The sequence below is a fragment of the Anopheles darlingi genome, chromosome 2 (assembly GCF_943734745.1).
Source record: "Anopheles darlingi chromosome 2, idAnoDarlMG_H_01, whole genome shotgun sequence".
Classification (NCBI taxonomy): domain Eukaryota; kingdom Metazoa; phylum Arthropoda; class Insecta; order Diptera; family Culicidae; genus Anopheles; species Anopheles darlingi.
In genome coordinates, this window is record NC_064874.1 from 90,599,402 (window position 1) to 90,623,174 (window position 23,773).

At 45.7% G+C, this 23,773-nt stretch overlaps 9 protein-coding genes across 10 annotated transcripts in view; 6 read left to right on the forward strand and 3 right to left on the reverse strand.

Moving 5' to 3' along the window:
• Positions 1-1,439, forward strand: part of LOC125952088 (zinc carboxypeptidase-like) — a 3,977-nt gene extending 2,538 nt beyond the window's left edge. The window contains exons 2-5 of one of the 2 annotated variants that reach the window (XM_049681358.1): positions 5-141; positions 222-688; positions 748-1,038; positions 1,105-1,439. In XM_049681358.1, coding sequence (XP_049537315.1) covers positions 5-141; positions 222-688; positions 748-1,038; positions 1,105-1,310 — 1,101 coding nt within the window. In that variant the 3' untranslated portion in view covers positions 1,311-1,439. The remainder of the gene's footprint in view (positions 1-4; positions 142-221; positions 689-747; positions 1,039-1,104) is intronic. The other variant, XM_049681360.1, reaches the window with a different exon arrangement.
• A 182-nt stretch (positions 1,440-1,621) lies between these two features.
• LOC125952092 (zinc carboxypeptidase-like) lies at positions 1,622-3,362 on the forward strand. Its single transcript, XM_049681364.1, is given in 4 exon segments — positions 1,622-1,670; positions 1,772-1,925; positions 1,996-2,902; positions 2,976-3,362. Coding segments are annotated over 3 exon segments (1,263 nt in total). The 5' UTR covers positions 1,622-1,670; positions 1,772-1,778; the 3' UTR covers positions 3,185-3,362.
• Positions 3,363-3,386: 24 nt separating this feature from the next.
• LOC125952091 (zinc carboxypeptidase-like) lies at positions 3,387-5,265 on the forward strand. Its single transcript, XM_049681363.1, has 6 exons — positions 3,387-3,558; positions 3,624-3,760; positions 3,825-4,209; positions 4,290-4,377; positions 4,443-4,733; positions 4,819-5,265. The coding sequence occupies exons 1-6, from the start codon at positions 3,388-3,390 to the stop codon at positions 5,010-5,012; spliced, it is 1,266 nt and encodes a 421-aa protein (XP_049537320.1). The 5' UTR covers position 3,387; the 3' UTR covers positions 5,013-5,265.
• A 335-nt stretch (positions 5,266-5,600) lies between these two features.
• Positions 5,601-7,124, forward strand: LOC125952094 (zinc carboxypeptidase-like). Its single transcript, XM_049681366.1, has 5 exons — positions 5,601-5,893; positions 5,954-6,335; positions 6,404-6,491; positions 6,570-6,860; positions 6,931-7,124. The coding sequence occupies exons 1-5, from the start codon at positions 5,601-5,603 to the stop codon at positions 7,122-7,124; spliced, it is 1,248 nt and encodes a 415-aa protein (XP_049537323.1).
• On the reverse strand, positions 7,067-16,825 carry LOC125952063 (myosin-VIIa-like). Its single transcript, XM_049681303.1, has 11 exons — positions 16,496-16,825; positions 15,440-15,574; positions 15,234-15,356; positions 14,031-15,146; positions 13,449-13,964; positions 12,484-13,359; positions 10,819-11,016; positions 8,958-10,748; positions 8,772-8,887; positions 8,544-8,706; positions 7,067-8,482 (listed from the first exon to the last, which is right to left on the reverse strand). Exons 1-11 carry the CDS (start codon positions 16,514-16,516, stop codon positions 7,193-7,195), a joined length of 6,345 nt encoding a protein of 2,114 aa, XP_049537260.1. The 5' UTR covers positions 16,517-16,825; the 3' UTR covers positions 7,067-7,192.
• Positions 16,826-17,127: 302 nt separating this feature from the next.
• LOC125952104 (inosine triphosphate pyrophosphatase) lies at positions 17,128-17,834 on the forward strand. Its single transcript, XM_049681379.1, has 2 exons — positions 17,128-17,424; positions 17,485-17,834. Exons 1-2 carry the CDS (start codon positions 17,187-17,189, stop codon positions 17,799-17,801), a joined length of 555 nt encoding a protein of 184 aa, XP_049537336.1. The 5' UTR covers positions 17,128-17,186; the 3' UTR covers positions 17,802-17,834.
• Positions 17,835-17,950: 116 nt separating this feature from the next.
• LOC125952102 (mannose-P-dolichol utilization defect 1 protein homolog) lies at positions 17,951-19,126 on the reverse strand. The gene is made up of 2 exons (XM_049681376.1): positions 18,830-19,126; positions 17,951-18,766 (listed from the first exon to the last, which is right to left on the reverse strand). Exons 1-2 carry the CDS (start codon positions 18,915-18,917, stop codon positions 18,078-18,080), a joined length of 777 nt encoding a protein of 258 aa, XP_049537333.1. The 5' UTR covers positions 18,918-19,126; the 3' UTR covers positions 17,951-18,077.
• A 511-nt stretch (positions 19,127-19,637) lies between these two features.
• On the reverse strand, positions 19,638-21,049 carry LOC125952101 (antigen 5 like allergen Cul n 1-like). Its single transcript, XM_049681375.1, has 5 exons — positions 20,915-21,049; positions 20,757-20,837; positions 20,475-20,665; positions 20,149-20,396; positions 19,638-20,066 (listed from the first exon to the last, which is right to left on the reverse strand). The coding sequence occupies exons 1-5, from the start codon at positions 20,934-20,936 to the stop codon at positions 19,805-19,807; spliced, it is 804 nt and encodes a 267-aa protein (XP_049537332.1). The 5' UTR covers positions 20,937-21,049; the 3' UTR covers positions 19,638-19,804.
• A 1,364-nt stretch (positions 21,050-22,413) lies between these two features.
• Positions 22,414-23,769, forward strand: LOC125952097 (coiled-coil domain-containing protein 97). The gene is made up of 2 exons (XM_049681369.1): positions 22,414-22,500; positions 22,563-23,769. Exon 2 carries the CDS (start codon positions 22,574-22,576, stop codon positions 23,732-23,734), a length of 1,161 nt encoding a protein of 386 aa, XP_049537326.1. The 5' UTR covers positions 22,414-22,500; positions 22,563-22,573; the 3' UTR covers positions 23,735-23,769.
• Positions 23,770-23,773: the final 4 nt, after the last annotated feature.

Below are 23,773 nucleotides of genomic sequence, written 5' to 3' on the forward strand. Positions count from 1 at the left end.
TCAGTACATCTTTTGGGAATCTCCAGTGCAAACAAACATGAAAATCAACCTAGTAGTGCCGCCTCACAAAATTGCTCAGTTCGATGAGCTCCAAACGCTACTCGGAATCGAAAGTCGCATGAAAACGGCCAACGTGCAGCAGTAAGTGTGCTGTGTTTCGTGTGCCAAAGTGATCCTTCTTCTACATGGTTACCTTATTCTTATAAATCACTAAACGCTAGGCTCATCGACAATGAGAGTCCCTATAAATCGAAACGTGCATTCGGATGGGACGCATACTACACGCTGGAAGAAATGTACGCATGGATCGACGAGCTGGTAGCACAGTATCCCAATATTCTCTCAGTGTCCACTATCGGCGAGTCGTACGAGGGTCGAGAGATGAAGGCAGTTAAGCTGTCTTACAAATCGGGAAATCCGGGAATTTTCATTGAATCCAACATTCATGCACGCGAGTGGATCACTTCTGCTACTGTCACGTGGATTCTAAACCAGTTTCTCACCTCAACCGAACCCGATGTGCGTGAGCTAGCTGAGAACTACGACTGGTACATCCTCCCCGTTGTTAATCCGGATGGTCTGAACTACACCAAAACAACCAACCGAATGTGGCGCAAAAATAGATATCCGCATAGCGTACTTTGCTATGGTGTCGATATGAATCGAAACTTCCCTGGCCATTGGATGGGTAGGTGCCCTTTATATGCTGCTAGAGAAATCATAATTTATACCGATAAATATTTTCAGAGGGTGGCGCATCGTCTGTGCCTTGTTCAGATACATTTGCTGGTCCTGAAGTGGCTTCAGAGATCGAAACGCAGCACATCATGAACTACTTCGTATCAGTCAAGGATAATATTCATGCGTACCTGTCATTCCACTCATATGGTCAGTACATATTGTTCCCCTATGGTCACGCTGGGGCCGAATATTCTGAAAATTACTACGATATGATGCAAATGGGAGAAGCTAGCGCAATAGCCATATATAAAAGATATAATACGGCATACGAAGTTGGAACGACGGCCGATGTTTTATGTAAGAAATATGTCGACTTTATCATTGCTACGTACAAAACATTCACTAACATCGTAATACTTATAGATATTGCATCCGGCTCATCTCCCGACTGGGCGCACGGTACGCAAGGAACTCCGGTTGCCGCTACGTTCGAGTTCCGTGATAATGGATTCTACGGATTCATTCTGCCTCCGGATCAAATTCTTCCGAATGCAATGGAAGTTCTGGATGGGTTGGTTGCGTTCGTTAAAGAAGGAAAGAAAATTGGCTATTTTACGACTGCCGTATAATCAATGTAATCACCCCGCTCAACACGATTACTAAGAGTTGCGATAAGACTAGTGTAATCGGCCCGAGAAACAATGTGATGCATAATCATAAATATAACTGATTGATTGCGAGAATCACGGTGTAATGGGTGTCACTTCATCAGCTACCAGTCAACTGTTTGATAGCGAGTTTATTGCGTAAGGAAGTAATCAACCTTCTCACGTCTGATGGCATCACATTGCTATATTGTATTTAAACATTGCGAGATAACCTTACACGACCATCCGCGTGGTCATTTGTAATCGACCGACCACCCAGTAAAGCAATGTCGCCTATCGTTATCGCTGAACACACTATCGTTGATGATCCTGCTGAATAAGGTAACAGTTGTGGGAAATTTTTCCGGTGATGTTAAAATCAGCAAAAAGGTATAAAACAGGTCAGTTGTTTGTGTAATGTCACCTATTTGCTATCCAATCAGGTGTACTATGGGTATTCTGTTGCTTTCAATTCTGTTTGCCGTGGCAGCTAGCGGCGAACTAGTGCGGTACGATAATTATCGTCTATACCGCGTTGAAATCGACACATCGGGGCAGCTTCAATCATTGCAGCAACTAGAGCTCTATCCGGATGGTGTAAGTACAATTCTCTTTCGTGTGTGCTGCTTAATAATTTGGATTTCGAACGAACCGTTTATTCAAATAGTTTATATTCCTGGACTCGCCGGTACATGTGCATAAAAATGTAAGCCTTCTTGTGCCACCAAATAAGTTAGCGGATTACGAACAACTGGTGCAGAAACTAGAACTGCGTTCGGAATCGATATCGAATAACTTTCAAGCCATTCTTGATGCAGAAAATCCACCTAGAAAACATCGAAGCCAAACGGATGGATTTGGTTGGGATGAATATCAAACACTCGAGGATATCTATTTATGGCTCGATAGTCTAGTCGTTCAATATCCGTCAATACTGTCCATACAAAGTATCGGAAAATCGTACGAGGGACGGGATATGCAGCTCGTGAAACTGTCGCACCAATCGGGTAATCCTGGGATCTTTATTGAGGCAAACATTCACGCACGCGAGTGGATTACTTCAGCCACCGCTACATGGTTGCTGAATGAACTTCTCTCCTCGCAGGACCCGGATGTGCAGGATCTAGCGACCAATTATGACTGGTATATACTTCCGATCGCCAATCCCGATGGTTTCCACTACACGAAAACAACCAACAGATTATGGCGCAAAAACCGTAAACCACAAAATGTGCTTTGTGCAGGAACGGATCTGAATCGCAATTTCCCGTACCACTGGATGGAGGGAGGAGCCTCACAGGTACCGTGCAACGACATCTACGCCGGGCCGCAACCCGCCTCCGAGATTGAGACCCAAAACACCATAGCATTCTACGAGACGATCGTTGACAAGATCGAACTGCATCTGCAGTTCCATTCCTACGGGTAGTATATACTGCTTCCCTACGGTTATCAGGATGCCGGCTATCCGGATAATTACAGTGACCAGATGGCTATTGCTAAGGCTGCCGCAAGTGGATTTGCATCACGCTACAATACCCAATACACGTTCGGTACCATCGCCGACGTCCTTTGTAAGAAAATCACGTTCATCTCAGCGTCTGCAGAACGGTGGTATTTATTCTGCAGAATCATTCTTACTTCCAGATGTTGACTCCGGCGCTACGACGGATTGGACACACGGCTATCACAAAACTCCTCTTTCGATGTGTTTCGAGTTCCGCGATAATGGCCCCTACGGATTCGTGCTGCCGGCAGATCAGATAATTCCCAACTCGGAGGAAACACTGGACGCTCTGATAGCGATGATAGCAAAAGCGAAAACAATGGGATACTTGCAGCGACAGCAGAAGTGAGCGCCCGATGCCAGGCTCAATCAATCACCATATTATCATTGCCCATTATCTTGTTTGTTGTACCTTGCTGATTCTGAAGATCAACCTTAAATGCACGCAAACAATTGAAATGTGATAAGGATCAATAAAACGTACTAGAGACTTCGTTAAGATTTTCTCTGCGCACTGGCAGACAGTGTTCGGTGAACATATTTTGCGAAAACATGGGAAGAGCAATTCTCACGATCTTTTTACTAACGTGCCTTTTGATAATTTGGAATGTAGAAGCTGCCAATGGAAAGCAACGATACGATAATTATGGAGTGTACAGGATTGATATTGAAACACAGGAACAACTAGCCTTACTGCAACAGTTGGAATCTACACGCAATGAGGTAGGGAGTGAAGCTGATTCACATTGAATTTGTTGCAGCTATGAATAGATAATTCGTTGTTTCAGTTGAGATTTTTAGATTATCCGGCACAAGTGAACATGAGCGTTGAAGTGGCAGTACCTCCCACTAATGCGAAGACCATGATGGAGCTCTTTAACATGCACAAAATGCACACTACGCTGCTGACTAGTAATTTACAGAAGTACGGTCGAAATGATTTCGTGTAAATGAATAGCTTGCGACTGATAATAAGTAATATTTTGCAGGGTCATCGATGAAGAACGTCCGGTTCGTCGTAAAAAACAGGGAGAATTCGGTTGGGAGGACTACTATACACTGAATGAAATTTACGAGTGGATCGATACGATGGTTCAGCAGTATTCGACAGTACTCACAGTGAATTCGATCGGTCGCACATATGAAAACCGGGACATGAAAGTCATTAAGCTATCGTATAAATCGGGTAACCAAGCCATCTTCATCGAAGCCAACATCCATGCACGAGAGTGGATTACTTCGGCTACGGTAACATGGATACTAAACGAGTTGCTCACATCGGAAGAACCTAGGGTACGCTACTTGGCCGAGAACTACGATTGGTACATCGTACCCGTCTCTAATCCGGACGGTTTCGAGTATAGCCACACTTCGGTAAGTGTGCACTAGTGTTCGATGCAACGATGTTTGATATGTCTGATCGAGATGGAAACATTATTTTCTAATGCACGCAGGATCGTCTGTGGCGTAAAACACGAAACCAACACAATCTGCTTTGCTATGGAACGGATCCGAATCGGAACTTTAACTTCCAGTGGAACAGTAAGCATTTAACACCCAGATAACAGTAAATTAGTTGAGATGGTTACTAAATTTCTTCATGCTAGATGGTGGAACCTCTACGACACCCTGCTCGGATACGTACTCGGGACCGGAACCCGAATCAGAGGTAGAAGTGAGCAACATTTCGAACTACGTTAAGTCCGTTGCAGCCGGGGTGAAACTGTTCCTTTCGATTCACTCACGCGGGCAGCTGATTCTGTGTCCTTTCGGCTACAGTAATGCACCAAGGGCTCACAATTACCGGGATCTAATGCAAATCGGTCAACGAGCTTCGGTCGATATGTATAAGGTGCACAACAAACCGTACCGTGTTGGAACCACATCCGATGTGTTGTGTAAGTTTCAGCGAGCAGGAACATGATTATGACGTAGAAAATAATAACCAAATACTTTCGTTTTCTCGCTCCGGCTCACTTTCAGATGTTGCGTCGGGCATTGCCGTCGATTGGGCGTTCGCCGTAGGAGGTATCCAGCTCGCGTACACGTTCGAGTTGCGCGACCAAGTCGAATTTGGGTTCATTCTTCCTGCCGAGCAAATTGTTCCCAACGCCCAAGAGCTTTTGGAGGGATTCATTGCAATCGTCGATGAGGCCAAAGTGCTGGGCTACATGTAACTCTTATCTAGATACAATAAACATAGCAAAAGCGATAAAGCTTAACTGTTATCTAATCGCGAAGTCTTGCATTCGTAATCGAGGGACAGCATGATCATAGCCGAAGCTATAGCTAACATGATAGTATTGTACCATCATGAGCCATCCCTGTCTGGTGTAGGGATAGAAAAAGTAAATCTACTCCCATAGTAGAACGAGAAGAAGCAAGAAACAAGGAGATTAATTGATCACTCAAGGAGCAAGGCAAGATAGAGATATCGTTGTACAGTCACTAAAAAACAATAACCTCGAAAGATTGACTTTATCCTGGAACGCGTATCTTATCATCGCAATTGGAAAACTGGAATTCCCTGTACTACAATAGCTCTGATCACACACATCCAATCATGCAATTCATGGCCCTGGCTTACGTCAAACAGCCATAGTTCCAAAATCGATTGACCCTCACCAAGATTGCTCTAGAAGTGTGTTGTCTACTTTCAAACGATCATCTTTTGTATTATCATTTCGTAGCGTATTAACTGAGCAGATAATAAGGCACCCTATAAAAGCTACCTTGACGCGCTGCGGTCAGTATCGATTAGAACGATGTGGATTAAGCTTACTCTCGTGGTACTGGCCTCTGTCGCCTGCGGAGTTTTCTCCGAACAGGCCCGCTACGACAACTACCGTGTCTATGAGGTATCCATCGAAACGCATCGTCAGCTGCAGGCCCTGCAGCAGCTCGAACTGAACCCCGATGGGTACAGGTTCTGGGAGTCACCGGTTCAAACGAACATGCGTCTCAGCATAGTTGTGCCACCGCACAAGTTCGCGCACTTTGAGGAAATTACCAGTGCCCTCGCCATGAAGACGCGTCTACAGATCGAGGACTTTCAGAAGTAATCCACTGCGAAAGGAATTGCAGTACGTTTCAAATTAACCTTCCTGTGTTCCCTCAGAGTGATCGACAACGAGCGTCCAATGCGTGATAATCGTGCCACCTTCGGATGGACGGATTATTATACGGTGGATGAGATCTACGCCTGGATGGATGAGATTACTGCCCAGAACCCTACCATCCTTTCCGGCACGGTGTATGGCAAATCGTACGAAGGGCGCGACTTGAAGGCCATCAAGCTGTCGCACAAGGCAGGAAACCCTGGCATCTTTATTGAGGCTAATATCCATGCTCGCGAGTGGATTTCGTCTGCCACGGCGACCTGGTTGCTGAACGAGCTTCTCACTTCCACAAACCCAGCTGTACAGGATTTGGCTCAGAACTATGATTGGTACTTTATCATGGTGTCTAATCCTGATGGCTTAGCCTACACCAAAACGAACGTAAGAGAGTTTGCTGTAAGAAAGAATGCAAGTAGTCGTCAATTAATCAGTAATGTTTTTCTCAACAGGACCGCCAATGGCGTAAGACTCGTCAGCCTGTGAATGCCCTTTGTGTCGGAACTGACCCGAACCGGAACTTTGATTACTTCTGGATGAGTAAGTTATCACGTACGAGAAGAAAATAAGAATTCTGGTCTGATCTGTTTGTATCTACTTGTATCTGCTTCTCTTTAGACGGTGGAGCCTCGTCCGTACCCTGTTCGGACACCTTCGCTGGATTGACGGCGTTTTCGGAACCGGAAACGAAGGCTATGGCCGACTACTACGCGACTATTGCCAACAACATCAACATTCAATTCTCATTCCACTCCTATGGTCAGTACCTGTTGACGCCTTTCGGCTACACTGGTGCTCCCCGTCCTTCCAATGATGCTGATCTCCAACGAATTGCTGCTGCGACGGCATCCGCAATTCAGGCTACCTTCGGTACTCGTTACACCTATGGCAACAGTGCTCAAGTTCTTTGTAAGTATACGCGATGGGTCGGTAAGCATTGAAATAAGCAAACCTAATATACAATATCGTTCTTTAACAGACGTTACTTCTGGAAGCACTGTTGACTACTTCGTAGGAGTACACGGAACAAGGCTCGGATACACTTTCGAGTTCCGTGATACCGGTGCTACCGGCTTCGTACTGCCAGCCAACCAGATCATTCCAAACGGCCAAGAAACACTGAACGGCATTATTGCTTTCGTCGCCGAAGCTAAAACCCTTGGTTACGTATAAATATACCGTTTATTCGTTATCAAATAAATCCATTCGCACATCAAACAACATATTCACCAACGAGAGTTTCAGTTGCGTTGTTGCGCTTGTGTCTTAAAGTGTCGTATATAGGAAGCCAACAGCTCATCCATTTTGTAGCCCTGCTTCGTTTCTAGCAGGAGCTTATTTGCACCCATCATATTACCAAACTTGATGTGGAAGAAAGTGTTACCGGAACTCCAAAAGTTTAGTTCATGGTAGCTGTAGCTGCACAATAACTCCTTTGTGTGGGGTTCAATCAGATGAAAACCCTGGCGATTGATTGCTATCAGTATTGTTGTCGGTAGATTCTGGTCCGTTGTTTGCTTGGCTACGAAGAACGTCGAACCAAACATCGGAAATTTTTGAACGCACTTCAGGAACTCCAATTTTGCCGCCGTCACTGAAATACCCTTCATGGAATCGATCTTTGCAATGATGTCTTTCTTCCAATGGTCAAGCTTCTGGAGTCGCTCGGCATCCTTCGGGACTAGCATGTAGAACATATCGTGAAACGATTTGTTCAACAGCTTCACATCCTCGGCCTCAAACTGGGCCCAGAAGATGAGGGCTGCCAGTTCGACTGCCTGCTCCTTTGTAAGCTGATAGTAACCCTGCAGCAACTTCGGGACCTCCTGATGGAAATGGAAGATCTCATCCGCATTAGGATCACGCCCTGGCACAATATTCAGCCAGAGTTTCTTCATGAAAAACATTTGGTACTCGCACTGTATGCGGTTATCGTTCGAACGAGAAGGGTGCGTTTCACGCATCCACTCCATCAGCTCGTAAACGAAATCGAACACAAAGTACTCCTCCGGTATTGATAGTACTTTGTCCATAACCTTAATAAACAAACTGAAACCTTCTGCTGACTTTAGTTCTAAACGACGGGTGATGGTTTGGATTAGATCCTTCGTTTGGGTGCACGACTCGATCTGGAATGCCTCATCCGTATCATCTGGGAAGTAGACTTTGTGATAGATTTCCACCGTGCGATAACGAATGGCTTCCACCTCTATCACGTACGGTGGATACTTCCGAGGGCCCACTTTCATAGTCTTTTGCAGTCGCTGTAGACAGTCCACAGCTATTGGGTGCTTGCGAGTGCGCAAAAAGCTAAATAGCTCCTTCTGAAGTCCCGTGCTCGGCAGCATCACACCGGTTGCTAGCCACAAGAGGTCCCAACCGCGTTCTTCACTGATTTGTATCCTATTTTCGGTCAGCTGGCGCATAAGCTGGCAGTACACTTCATCACGCAACCCATCGTCGGTCTGTGCCGGTGCAAATATCTTGGTGACATCGATCTGTTCCCGTCCTTTCGGCAGGTCTCCCATGTACTATGGAGAGAGAGATGAAAGCATCATCTTTTAAACGATTAAGTTAAAATATACAAACTACCTTTAGAATTAATGTGAACAACGTAACAGCAGTGTCACATTTGAGACGATCGTTCTGAAGACGCTTGAGCAGCGGTGCCTTGATGGGATCTCGTGTGTGCTTCCACAACTCTTCAACCGTTGATTTACGCACACTAGCAATACTAGTGGACGAGGCCACAGTGCTAAAGAGGAAACAGAAAAATGGATTAATGAAACAATCGAAGAAATCACTGACGATGCTACTTACGCGATTGGTAAACGGAAATGCTCCGAGGAATAACGCTGCAGGTTATGCATTTTCCTACGCTGCATTGTGTTATACTTAGGCCCAGCCAGCTTTTTAGATTTCACCGCATTCTCCTTCTGCAGAAATGTAGAAAAAAAAATGGCGCGATTACTTTTAAGTTGATAATGAAACGTGAATTATCCCCACCTTATAGAAGCTAAGCACATCTCCCGAAGGAGGCATGATGGTTGGCAGCACGTAAATCGATTCCGTCGGAAAATAACCAGCTCGGCCATTGCATTCACCGTAGCCCCAGGTCGTATCTTCAGCCATTATCGATTCACCCGTAAAACCCTGTCCTAAAGTAATCAAATCACCCTTCACAAGGGAAAGCATAGTTTCGTCCGAGGTTTCCGATTTAAATGGCTGAACGGCAACCGCAAAGATGGTCCGCTTTTTCAGTTCATCGACTACATAATTCACCAATTGCGACAACACCCGAGCATCGAAAGATTTGAAGCTAAATTCTTCACCCTGGATCGTACCGAGGTACAGGGTTGCGACATCCGTATCTTCGCCCTCTTCAAAGCTAACATGGATAACCTCTGGGTAGGACAGTTCCACCAGCACCTGCTCTTGTTCATCGACAAAAAATACTCCGGCCCAATTCACGGCAATAATGACATTGGTCGAGGGTAGCGTAGGACCACCCGATTGTACGGCTTCGAAGAATCGAGAAAACATCATACCCCAGGTAATTTTTGCAAACAGTACGATGTCCTCTTTCGCCACAATCCGCTGCAAGTGCTCCTTCACGCAGCGGCTTTTCTTGAAGGCAGTCTCCACCATCTGGGTCCAGCGGCTTGCCGTCTCCGAACGGAGCACACTTTTCGGTAGAAAGTCCTTCAACCGCTCCTGCAGCGTTTTTACATTCAGCTCACTGCCATACTCCGCATAGTACTGTAATGCGGCCAGCATTGCAAGATCCTTGTCCGAGTTGCTTACAAGCTCACCCAAATTAAGACCACGCGTGATCTGAGCATAAATAAGATCCGTTGCTATCGGATCAATGGCAGGATCGTGCCAAGGTGCAAACATCTCCTTGCGGAAAAACATTTTCCACTGTGCTGCTCGTTCGCTGGAACCCTGCTCCTTAGCATACTGTTCACAGTTCGATATGGCATCCATCAAGAACTCGTCGCCGTCCTGCAGTGACAGTATCTTATCCTGGAGCGTTACAAATATTGAAAAACCGAACTTATCCTTCAATCCCACCAAATCACTGATCCGATCGCACAGCTCACCGGCCGTAGTAGCTGAGTCAGCCTCTATCGATCGATTTGTCCCATCCATCAATATTACGCTGACGACGATAGGTTTCTTCGTTTTTGTCGCCTGTAGCTCCAACAGGGACGGTGGCTGACGGCGAGTACCATTCTTCAGGGTACGATCCAGTCGATGCTCACAGTACGGTGCATACAACTCAGGCCCTTCGCGTATAAACGATCGCAAATACTTCTCAAACCGCTCCGAAGGTGGAAAGCATCCTACACATAGCGAAAGTAGTATCCAGCCCTTCGCGTGCGATGTCGCTGTCGGGTTGTTTGTTAACTGTTTGGAGATTTGACAAAAGATCTCATCCCGCAGCTGCCGGTTCAGAATACCGTGGCCGATGATAAAGTGCAATTTGTCCAGGTTGCTGGTGCGGCTGTTTAGAAATTCCTGGTAGTCGGTGATTTCCTCGTTGTTCTCCATGAGCGACTTTAGCTCACTCGGGATCTTGGATTTTTTCTTCAGCGTCTTGTGTATCATCTTGCGATCGTGCTCGGATAACGTTTCCTGAAACGCCGCGAAGTCTTTCGTCTTAGCAAAGTTGCGCCCCATCGTAGCGGTTACACGCTGCATTACTGGCAAATTACGCGTCGCGTCATTCTCGTCGCTCTCGTACCGGGCATCGGCCATGTCTCCCATGAATCGTAAAATTGTAATCCATAGTGCCTGTCGAATAGATGATACTTCGAAATATTCAAACCACTGCCACATGCAACCCCTATCACATGTTCCATACCTGGGCAGAGATGACATCAGCTGCAATAGGAAGATCAAGCAGCGAGGATTTGAGCTTCCGTTTGCTGAACTGATAAGAAGCATTGTTTGCAAAGTAAGTGGCAGCAAACTTAGCAAAACTGTAGTCTGAAAGATCCTCGCGAAACTCGACAGCCTCCTTCTTTTCCGACTCTTCCTTTTCCACCAGCGTCGCCTCAGTCTATGAATATGGAATACAATGAACATGGGTTAACTTTTTTTTTAACATTTTCTGTACCCGTGCTATTCAATTTATGCTCCAGGTTAACCGCACCGTCGTACGGTAGATAATAATGAAATGGCCCAAGTAGAGTGTACAATGATATACTCCTACAGCATATCAACCAACCACCGATGGCTTATCTTTACATCCATTCTAGTTATGCTGTGACAGTGAATCACACACCTCAAATAATACTCTGTGCTGTATGCGTCATCGTTGCTTTTCGGTGATAATGTACAAATGCGTGCATCATTGTTGTGTTTTGTGTATGTTTCATGTGCAGGTGTGTATTGTATATACCTATGAGTGGGTTTATGATTCCCAGTATGTACTATCTATATGGTATCTACAAAAATTTACAATTTACAGCCCTCTACTAAGTAAATGAGTTTAATGATACCGAACCCTGCCCTGGTATGCGGAAACGATATCGTTAAAGCCACACCATAAACCTATACACTCCCATAGACACAGTCTTTTTTTTTCTCTTCAACCGCTGCGTGACGTTCGTCTGGGTCGATTCAATACCACACAACGTCCTTGCCGATCAATCATGGCCCGCTGCCGCTAATTTGAGCCTAACTGGAATGATATCTTGACGCGCGTGTAGGAGTTGTCATGTAGTGTAAGCCGAGTGCTTAAAATCTGTCCGATAAGAACCGAAGCCGCGACTCATTTGTCATGTTTTGGCTTTTGCCTTGGCCATATCACACCTGACCGTTGCTCAAATCACACTATATATACAGAGCTCGGCCTGTTTGTCTACTACTGCGAATTAATATACTTAAAATTTCCTCCAACCGATGAATAGCAGAAGGAGAAGAACAGAATTGCGGCTGATGTACTTATGTACAAAATATTAATGCGTTTGTCCTAAAGGTCTACGCGTGTCTGATCCACTAATCCCATCCATAAGGAGTATCTTAGAGTTTGTGTTCGAGTTTTCAAATGGTATGCGCTAGTGAGGGTTCGTGTGCGTGCCAGATAGGGAGGAAATTGAATTGGAAAATTTTATTTACAAAAGAATTAAGAATTTTACTGAACAGAGTGAACGCCTATCGGTGGTAGTGTGTTTGTTTCTCTAAGCGAGTGTCTCCATTTTATTCCGCGAATGTTGTAGTATTGAACTTAAGTTCCCAATTAGTATTCGATATTCAATTTGCACCGACAACTGCATAAATGGATGGGTGGGTGTGTGTATGTATTTGTAGGCGTATGTGTGAGAGGATCAGTTATCCGTCTGTTGTATTGTTTAGGAAAAGCGTTGGGAGGACTACTGTTGATGAGATTAGCTCTGCTCTCCATGGGACGATCCGCTTACAGCCTAGATGACTCGTAATAGTTAACTGGACGTGAAAGCAGCTTGGTTGGAATGATTTTCTTATTACGACTCTTCTCCTCAAAATACTGGCGCATCTTGCTTACGGCTAGCGATGGTTTCCGTTTTGGTACTGGCTCGGGGCTCATAGTACCTTCCAGGAAGCCGAACACGTCGTCCACGATCTTATTATCATCGTCCACGGTGATACTGGGCTGTGGTACTACCCGAGGCAAGCTACGATGCTCCTGCTGTTCGGCTGCTAGTTCACGGTTAAGCTCCTCCACCCGCAACCAGTAGTTGTGCTCAGCATCTTCCTTCCAGCGCGCATGGCCTGATTGCTTGAATTGTGACTCCTCGGTGCGCATCATCATAAGAATTTCCGTCATGCGGCGCGCTTTGTACGTAAGCTTGTCGCGCAAATTACGTCGAGTTAAATAGCCGCGACAGTGTGCCTGCAGCTGTACAATCGCTTCTCGAAGCCTCGAGAAGGCGTACGTTTGGGTACGGGATTTGATAGCCGCCTGTAGACGCCGATAGCCATTCCGCATCGTAAGATAGTTTGTCCGGTAGCCCCGGGCCCGCCAATACTTTTGTATCGTAATGACAGCCTCGCGATACCGTCGGATGTACCTGAAGAACATCACCCTCCGGAAGGCGCGCTGTATGAGCACCACATAGTGCAGGTATATTCGCGAGCGTTCTGATTCGAGCAAATAGTCGTGACTTTCCTTGAGGAATATCTTGGTCTTACCGAACTGATAATCGTCCGGCAAGCTAGCCAACACTTTTGCACATATGGCCTTCGAAGCCTGCACACAGTCGACCTTGTGTGCCGGTCCGACACCGATACCTAGGTGTCGGTACCGCTCAACAAACTCTCGATAAGTGTGTCGAATGGCATAGCCAGCTTTCCGAATCTTTGCTGTTTCCATCATACCTGAGTATCGTAGCTGTCGTACACACAATGTTTTATCAATCAACTGCAAATGATAACCATTGGACATTTGTTAGTATGATTGTATGATGATTGAGCTAATATTAAGTGCGCTAGTTGATTCTATGAACCTACCTTAGGTTTCTTGACGTCATTCGGTTTGATGCAGCGTATGAAGTACGGATGGCAGGAGGAGAGTGTACGCATCAGGGAGTCGAGGGAATTTCGGAACTGTAGAGATAGCGTTACCGATCGTTTGGTCGTATCGAGTGAATCATCCGTATTGAAAAGTTTGAGCAGAAACTCGTTGGTGCTCTTCGTTACTAATTCCTTCAAGTCCGGGCTAAAGGAATCTCGATTCTTTTCCAAGAATCCATCCACTCGGTAGTAAACAACCCCGGCAAAGTGTTGCACTCCAAAAGCCGGATCTTTATCGTACTTCGGTTTAACATAGGAGGACTTTGTACCGTGCGTGGAGTGTAACTTTGAAAGCATCGTTAAATCGGTGCCCTTGGGAAACCGAGTTTCCTCGTCTATCAGCGACATCAAATTAAGTGATTTCATGCCGATCATATCCAGTATGTCCTGATTATCGATGAATTCGATGTTCGTCCAGTTGATCCCTTCGCGGGCATACTCCGCTTGTTCCATCTAAAAGCAAACGAAATACCCCCTTCTAGTGACCCGTGGTCGTTCATCCTGATCGCAGGTACTCACCTTAAAGATGTGCTTTACGAAGAATTGCTGCAAATTCTCATTTGCATAGTTAATGCACAGCTGTTCGAAGCTATTCACCTCGAACTGCTCAAATCCGAAAATATCGAGCACACCGATAGATAGCCGACCGCTCCGCTCCGTTTTGTAAATGGCCTTATTGATCTTGTCAACGATCATGACGAATAGCTTTCCATAGATTGCTTTCACAAAGGCGTCTCTCGCCTCGATCGCTTGATCCTTCGAAATCTGTGACACAACCCGTTCACCCTGCGCAATGATCGTCCTGCGGGTCAACGCACTAAGAAGCTGGGCCTTCGACACACCAAGCAATACTGCCACGCGACCCACGTTCAGCGTATCATTGATCTCGACCGCATCAATGTTCTGCACAACCGTTGCCTTGTACTTCACATTTCCCAAATGCAAAATGGCCGCCAGCAGGCTAAGGATGGAATGTATCTCTGCCTCATCGAACGCCAGCACCTTCATGGCGGCTTTCACGTCGGCAAACTCTTTCGAATCGCTGCGCCCCTCACAGAGCAGCGTTTGACCGCTTGTTAGATAGTTGTACTTCGAAGCATCCTCCAGATCCAACCGCTTGCGTTCGTCCTTCGTCATTCCCGATAGCATAGAATAAAAAATGTGATAATTCCGTTCGCCCCTGTTCTGTCGTACGATTCGCGACTTTTCGAGCAGATACTGTTCAATCCGAGCACCGCCAATCGCGCCTTCTCCAGTAAAGTGCACATCAATGTACTTGCCAAAACGCGACGAATTATCATTGCGCACCGTTTTCGCATTTCCAAATGCCTCCAGAATCGGATTTGACTCAATGATCTGTTGTTCAATCCACGAATGTTTTCCACTAGTCGCGGCCAGATACTGCAAGATCAGCTTCGTACTCTCGGTCTTACCAGCCCCCGATTCGCCGCTGATCACGATGCACTGATCGCGTTTCTCGCGCTTCATCTCCTGGTACGCACTATCACCGATAGCAAAGATGTGCGGTGGCAACTCCGTCAGTTTTTTGTCACGATACATGCTGATCTCATTGTTCGTGTAGATCGGCAGGATCTCGTAGGGATTGATTGCTACTAACATACTTCCTGTATAGGTCTAAGCGGGGAGAACAGAAACAACAATGAAAACGTGTTTAAACTAAATTCATTCATTGAAATGGATCCGGTAGACTGATTGACCTACATATATCAACTTCTGACGGTAGCGCACGATGAGATTGTGGAGGATGGCGTATTCCTGGAGGTCTCCGAGCGTTATCATATCCGGCACAGTTCGCTGTGACGTAATATGCATCGGTTTTATTATCTGAAATGGAAACAATAGCAGTTTAGCCTTTTGGTTGATGATTCAAAAGTCCTCTGCGCTTGGGCAGACAGCGAGAAACTGACCTCATTATCCTTGACCCAAAACTCATCTGCACCGTCGTTGATCAGCGTGCGGCCATCGTGAGTACGTAACACTCGTCCAGCGTACGGTAGAGCGAATTCGCTGCTAGTTTTCGGCTGCAGCCAAACCCATTCTCCCTGTTTGGAAGATTTTGAAGTATTCAATTGGTTAATACCAGTCTGCAAAATGCACAACCCCTACAACTCCATAGACGGCCATGATCATCATATCCGGGTTTTTACATCGTTACGGATCGACGAAATGATGTTCCCATTCATCATTAATCCTTATCATCGGGAATCGTTAATCTAATCGCATTCTTACAGAACCGGCGTGCATGTTCCAGACTCTGTGTCGCAGTTTATCTGACGATGACTTAGCTCCCACACCATTTTCTGTAGCGGCTAAAACCAATCGGTCACAGTTCATTTCCTTTTTTTATCGCAATTCGTAAGCTTAAAGCCTAGCTTACGAAGTTCGCTGAAAGACTGTCCCCTCAAACTTCGTCTCGCTTATCGTATCCTACATCAACCCTTCCTGATCTTGATACCAGGTTCGGTTTATAATTTTCAGACTAACAAGTAAAAAACTTATCTACCAAACATATCGACGAGAAGTCTGTCGAAAGTAAGTTGTTAAAATAGGCTAACAAAACTCGGAAACAGTTATAATGCACCACATTAGAGCATGATGTTATACTTCCTACAATAATTCCCAGAACAATATTTCCCCACTCTGGAGATCCCAGTATCATACTGTCGTACACTGTCGACCCACCGTTTCAAGAAAAGTTTATGGGGCACTCAATCATTAAATTGCTACTTATCATGGCGCACCATCGACAAACGCGCTGGGCACTATCTCTGCCCCCTGTACCATTTGTCGAGGTTCGATGTTCGAACTCGTCATCAGCAACGACTTCTACACCACCCACCTCCATCCTGGCGTTTTTGAAGAACGTGACACGTTTGGCGCTTGCCATTTCTCTCCTCGTTCATCGCTTATCCGACTGTTCCGTGCGCTTATCACACCACTCATGGCTTCGGAATGCTACCTACCAGTTCCTTATTAGTTTCCATGACGACAACGGTGTAAAATTAATCTCCACAAGTATTACGGCAGAAGAACTGTGTGCGTCATCGAAACGATTCCAGTGACAACGTCAGCAATTTTCGTTCTACCCCAAACTTTTCTTGATTGACGAAAATTTGGAAAACGAGCACTTCCGGATACACACTTCCGCAAACGAACACGTGCTTCACAGCAAGTACATCGCAGCAAATCCACGCAAAACTGTGCACAAAGATTTACTGTATGCTCGTAGCGACAGGTGCGATACGTCGATGGTACTTCCTGCTCCACTCACGGTTCTGAATCTACTGGATGGGATGTATTGATCGGTACTGGAGTTCCCACCACGAGGTGGAATTCGCTTGATATCTGAGAGGCCTCTTTATCAGCCAATGCGCTTGCTGTTATCTATCGTGGCAGTGGAGATATAGCAACGAAAACGTGAAGTAAACTATTTGCCTTCTTCTTGAATTTTATCAATAAAGTAAAGAAGTAGCTGACGAAAATAAAATCATTCTACACACAGAAATGTCCTTACAAAATCCTTCAGCATCCTTCAGCTAACGGTAAAATTTAAAAATCTTTGCTAAAAATTAATTTTCGGAAAAAGGAAATCATGGCTTGGCAACACTTCACACCGGGGAAAATGATCAACAAAAACGGAAAAATCAACAAAAAATGGCCCGGCCAATTTCGTTCGTTACTGGAAATGCGAAGAAACTCGAGGAAGTGCGTGCAATTTTAGGGACGCGTTTTCCTCGGGAAATCGTTGCGGTTAAGTTGGATCTACCGGAGCTGCAGGGTGAAATCGATGATATCTGCAAACGAAAATGCCTGGAGGCCGCTCGCCAAGTGCAGGGACCGGTAATGGTTGAAGACACGTGCTTGTGTTTCAACGCGCTCAAAGGACTTCCAGGTAAGGTTCTGAGGACCCGCAAGAAATCGTTTATGGAAAAGTATGCTTTAACCCGCGTAGGCCCGTACATCAAATGGTTTCTCGATAAGCTGGGTCCCGAAGGATTGCATAAGCTGTTGGCCGGATGGGAAGACAAGACGGCCCAGGCAGTCTGTACGTTTGCGTACACCGATCAACCCGACGGCGAGGTGCTTCTGTTCCGCGGCTGCACCGAGGGCACCATCGTCGAGCCACGTGGCCCACGAGACTTCGGATGGGATCCGGTCTTCCAACCTACCGGCTACGATGCAACCTATGCTGAGCTGCCAAAGGAGAAAAAGAACGAAATCTCACATCGATTCCGAGCGCTAGATAAACTACGAGATTTCTTTAAATAATAAAGATCCACAACAACAAGCAAATTTCTCTCGTATTGAATTTATGTTGCTACTATAACTGTAAGCTGCTCGCGACCAGCACTTACGAATTGACCATTGCTTCATTCTTACGTTTTCTAAACTTTGTCATTTTAAAAGTCTTTTACGTTGTGTTGTCTGGGGAATGAGTTACGCTCGCTTCGATCATTAGTTAACGCTAAGCCGCAACCAAACCACCTAAGGTATTAGCAGCAAATTGAATGAAAAAATCGGCTATTTGACTAGTCGCACCTTTGATTAGTCGGTTTTCTTGCTCTTTGCCTTTGGTTTCTTGGCAGCGGTCGATGCCCCGGAAGCAGCGACTTTCTTGGACTTGTCCGAGTTCCAGTAGTACAGCACCTGCACAGCGATAACCAGATTGGCGAATGAAGAGGCACCATAGGTGATGATCATCATCTGATCTCCCGTCTCCTGGATCGAGGTAAAGATGCGTGCCAAGGAACCGGCCAGTAGCATAAAACAGGTCACGGCCGAAAGCTGGCCGGTGCTACCGTTACGATAGTTAGCAAGGGCTTGCGACAGCTTACCAAGCAGAAGGATCGGAACGTTGAAGCCCTGAGCCAATAGCAAAAAGCTAAGCGGCGTAATGCCTCCCATCAGCACGTACACCAGAGCTCCGTAACCGACGGTGAAGGCAGCTGAAGCGACAGGAGAACCTCCGAAGAATAGCACCAAAATGCCGATGATAGCCGTCTGCAGAGCGAGGAAGGACGTGTCGCCCCAAGCGCTGAACGGAAATCCATTCACGAAGCTGTACGCCATGTGAATCGTGATAGCAAACAGATCGAGACACACGCTGAACAGACTGATACCGCGGGCGGATTTATTCGCCAGAATCTTCGTGATCTGCGGCACCTTCACCAGCACCGAGCCGGCAATAATACCGAAGCCAAGTCCTTTGCTCAACAGGGCTCGAAAACAGTCTCCTACAAGAAGAAAACCCGTCATCATTTTGTCCGGAAGAAACCACACCAGACCGCGATACCTACCATCCAAAAGGTCTAACTCCAAAAAGTATTTATCGTAACACTTTTCATCCATCAGATACAACATAAATTCTTTGCCGTAATCAACCATCCTGAGGCCGGGCGTCGGGTGGAAAACAGGAAATTTACTACTGCAGAGCTCAAGGGGATGGTGGAGGCTGATGCGGGCACCTTTGGACTTGGTAAAGCGCCGATTTTCACTAATTTAGTGACTTTTCTTCACTCAGTAATTTCACTTTTCTTGTTTTTGAAAACGTTGAACTTTTTTCGTCGGAACCGCGCCGTCACAATAATAGCTGGCAACACTGAAAACAAGAAAATCATTTGTATGTGACCTTGAAAATTCACTTGGCTATCCGCGTCCGAGAACAAGAAAACTGTCTATATGTGATTGTAAATCAAGCAAACAAAGGAAGACAATCAAATTTCCGGTCCGGTCATACGTTTGTAAAATCTCTTTATTTTTTTGTAATTTGATCTTTGTGGAGTTCCAGAACCGTATCCTAGAATGCAAAACGAATATCAGCTACGCCGTGTTGGTTGGAAAATCATTAGAAAAAACGAAAACCTATTGGCATCGAGGAGTTGGGGAAGAAGCTGTTGGCGCAGCTGGAATCACGTGGCTCGGTTTTTCCATCATGTACCAGAGTTAATGGACGTGTTTAATCGTATGCAAAAACACGCAAATTAACTCCTCAACATGACAGAAAAAGATCTTTCCTCTCATAATGGTCACTTGCTGTAATTTTACTCTCCTGCAAAAAAAAACTGTAGATAAAACGACGACAAAGAGAGAACAAAACGCGTTGCGCTCGTATCAAAGATCGGTACTTTTAATAGTATTCTCCTTCGCTGCCTTACAATGATGTGAAATGGATGAAATGCGCGAGTGTAACAATAAATAGTAGCAAATCAATATAGGAAAGGCAATTCAGCCTGTTGGCCGATGGCGATGGGTCAGCCACACAACGAACAAATTCACCATGCTGCCGTTGGCTGTACCGGCTCTCCGATATTGCAAAGACCAGGATAACTTGTGCTGCACCCTGTGACGCATTGCTCGCAAGGATTGCCCTTCACGTAAACCGGATGACCGCGAGCGATTGAGTTTGAATAGTTGCAAACATAATTCTGATGCACCCAATCGTGACCCTGCTCGTTCTGGGTATACTGAATCATAGCACATCCGACAGCCGTTGCTTTATCCATCACGATCTGCGTAAAGTGTCCAATATCCTTTCTGTAGCGTGGGAATGAAAGGTAAGAAGAGAACATCAGTACAGCTATCTTTCGTTACGATTAGGCGCTCTGCAGATGCGTACGGCGGATCTTGTCCTAGCAGCGGATATGAATCGATATAATCCTGATTAGCATTATCGCTTTCCCCGTACCAACTGGAGAGCAGTTCGGTCATGGTATCCAATGGAGTCACTTCCATCCCGTAGAAGGAGTTCGCGGCAATGTTTTGGCCAACGAGAGGAAAATCCTTCGTGTTGCGACAATAGTCGTGGCCGTAGATGCAAGTTTTAACGTTGTACTCGGCTAGCTTTTGCAGCTCGTCATTCCAAACCTATCGTCGAAGAGGAATAGTATCAACATGCTATGCCTACCCTAAAACTTGGCAGCCGCTTTCCATCAATCCACTTACCAGTGTAGGCATCCGAGAAGCGGGTGCATAGTTTGTCACCTCACCACGCGCTACATTGGCTCGGAACACGTTGTGCAGATCCAGGATATAGGTTTTCACCTCTTCCGTCATTGGTACCAATTGCCTATCGACCGGGCAGTATGGACCGTAGTTGTCGGTCTTACCACATCCTACATGAGTTAGTTTGTTCTCTAGAATTAACGAAAATGGGATGCGTTGGTCAGATCATGCTGTCCCTTGTCCATTTTATGCTGTGCACTACCTATACTAGCGGACACTTACTGCACAATGTTGGATCACAGTAATCCGATTGACCATTGATTTCATTTATGACTCCAGCCACTAGCACTATGCACGTTATCCCTATGAAGTATTTGAAAAAAGTATCACAATTATTCGTAATTTTAGGAAATCACAGCAATGTTTTCGCAGGCTCGTACTTATTGCTTCCACAGGCTTCATGTTCACAAAATGGGAATTTAACAAAACTGCACTACTATCGGTTAAACGCAAGACTAAATCCGCACAAATCACATCAATGCTGCTCGTCCCAGGTGCACTAACAAACCTACAAGTTGCGATTAACCGTATCCGGTTCGCAGGCTGCTCTATTTATACTACGCACCATCGTTCGGCGATGGAAAACTTGCATCGCCACATTGCGAGATAAACGATGGGAGCCTGCTATTGATCGGCTTTCCGGAATTGTAGCGAAACGATCGCAAGGTTGTGATAAGCAATACGCACCATCCAGCTACTCCACAATGTAGCTCATCAGTAGTAGTAGTAGTAGTAGTAGTAGTAGTAGTAGTAGTAGTAGTAGTAGTAGTAGTAGTAGTAGTAATACATCTACTAGTCTTTAAAGTACAGTTGTGGAGCATTAGACATCATGTATAGTAGAAAATTTTGTGAATCCGGCAAAAAGGTGGTACATAGTTTTCAAAGGATATTTCAAAAGTGGTTTGAATGCTTCTTAGCAAAATTAGTAGCTGAACATCGTCGTTTTCATACTAGCAATAATAGAAGGGCACAACTGACTAGTTGTGTTGGTGAGCAAAAATGAAAACTCAATAGCCAGAACATGATACACTTCCGCGCGCTTTCCCATCGATAGAACAATGATGAGAACGAACGTAGACGAGATACCGTGGAGTGCGTGCGGCCGATTCACTGGATGCTGCATTTGATTGTTGGCATATCTTTAATTGCCGGCTAAACGTACTACTCGTCGTATCATGACTGGACCAAGGAACCCTAGCTTCTAATACTAATTACCTCTCTCAGTAGCCCTATTGAACGAACCGATAGAAGCTTCCAGCGGTCGTTGTTGTAGGGCGCCAAATGACCCGAATCTACGTCATTACTCGGATGCGTTTTATGTAGAAAACAGTTAGCCGGATATGCCTCAAAAGGATGCGAATGGCGAATAACAATTAGCAACGGTTCGATTGCTAGTTCCGGTCTATGGGATGACGAGCGAAGATTCTTGAGGGATGATTCAAATTTGATAATGATTTCCAAAGGAACGTTCCCTGATAAGCGAGAGATAGCGTAGATTCGAAGCAGAAAATAGCGTGAGCTGTAATTTGTGTCCACAATATTCGTTCTCGAAACGAAGGAGAGATTGGAAATTACAGTGTTTGTCCTTGAAATGTGGGAATGTTGTTAGTTCAGCCTGATGATGACCCGCTATGAACTGCTACTAGAAAATTAGTGGAATATACTAACCAGCTCTCTGTGCGGCTCCCTTGTGTATATCGTTCGCCTTTTATCGCTAATTGGAGCTCCATGTGAACGGAAATCATGCTTTTTACACATGTAATCAGAGCATTAATTTTCCTTTTGACCCGATTTAGTAGCTTGGCCAGCGATTTCATTTTGGTTTTTACTACGCAACGGTTTTTACGGCCAAGAATTTTTTTGCTAACTTTTTTCTCCTTTTTTGACAATCTGAGTGTTTACACAACAAAAGCGCAGGCATAAAAACAAACTGCGGCGCAACGGATTCTCGGAAACGGAACAGGAAGTAAGATTGTTGGCCGATTGCTCGGTTTGCAGTGTTTCAAGGTACTTCTTTTGCATTTCAAGGAATCAGGACCATGACCGAGGACGACAGTGAACACCCTAATCGAAAGGAAGAGGAGACCATCCGCGAGTCCGAACTCTTTGCTCACATCACCGGAAATCCACAAGTTTTCTACAAAAACCAACAAATCAATGAGCCGGAAATTAGTAGCATCGAAAAGGAAAGTATACTGCGTGAGGTGATGAACAAGAGCCACTGTACTTTCCTCTCCCGGTTCGGACTGTTCATGGACGAAGACCACCTGCGCTATTTTGAGCAGGACCAACAAACGATGGGTTACAGTCCGGACGAGCGGTACGAAATAGATCATCACCTCGAGCGGATTCGTAGACTCAAGAACGGTGGTCGGGCCATCGATGTGCGTAATCGCCGATACGCTGCACTACAGAAGCTGTGCAGTGAGGGATCATATTTTAGCGAACATGAAATGATGCAACGCGAACCTCTGCTGTACGATCAGCTGGTGGGTCAGTTCATGACGGAGAAAGAGAAGCTGGAGCGTGATGCCCATCATGTTTCCGACGAACCCAGCATTGTCAGCATCATTTACAATCAAATGGACAAAGAGCAGGCAAAGGAAACGCTGCAAAAACTGGAGCAAGAGGAAAATCGGCAGGAGCAAGATGATAGCCGGTCGGAGGCGGATGCTCGACAGCTCGTTGAATCTGAACGTCTCTCTCGTCCCAACTCTCCCGGCTTTCCCCGAGCCCAATGGGGTAATTTTGATGATGAGGAAGAATCGCGCCTTGAAACACGACTGCAAGAGCATCAGAAGCAACGTCGCCGACGGAAATTAGCGATTCCACCGCCACATCTAATGACCGCTGGTGAGCGCAACCTTCTGCGGGACGAATTTTTTGGCATCATGTACGCTCGGTTTATTGCTGGCGAAGACAAGGAATTTGATTACACGAAGGTGGACGATTCGCTCGAGTATGACGATCTCGACATCAGGGAACAGGACGAACAGGAGCGATACTTTGACGAGGAAGAGGAGCAGCAAGTCACCGGTGCAGAGTCGCGTTCTCAGCCAAACGAATGCGAAGAAAGTGAAGATGATTTGGATGTGTACATGAGGCATCTGAACCATCATCTTGAGCAACAATCCAAGTACCATGCGGAGCCCGAGCTCAGCTACCGAGATCCAAACTGTGAGTACGACAGTGATGAGTAGCGTTATAATCCGCAATAAGACAGTAATACTTCGTAAGGG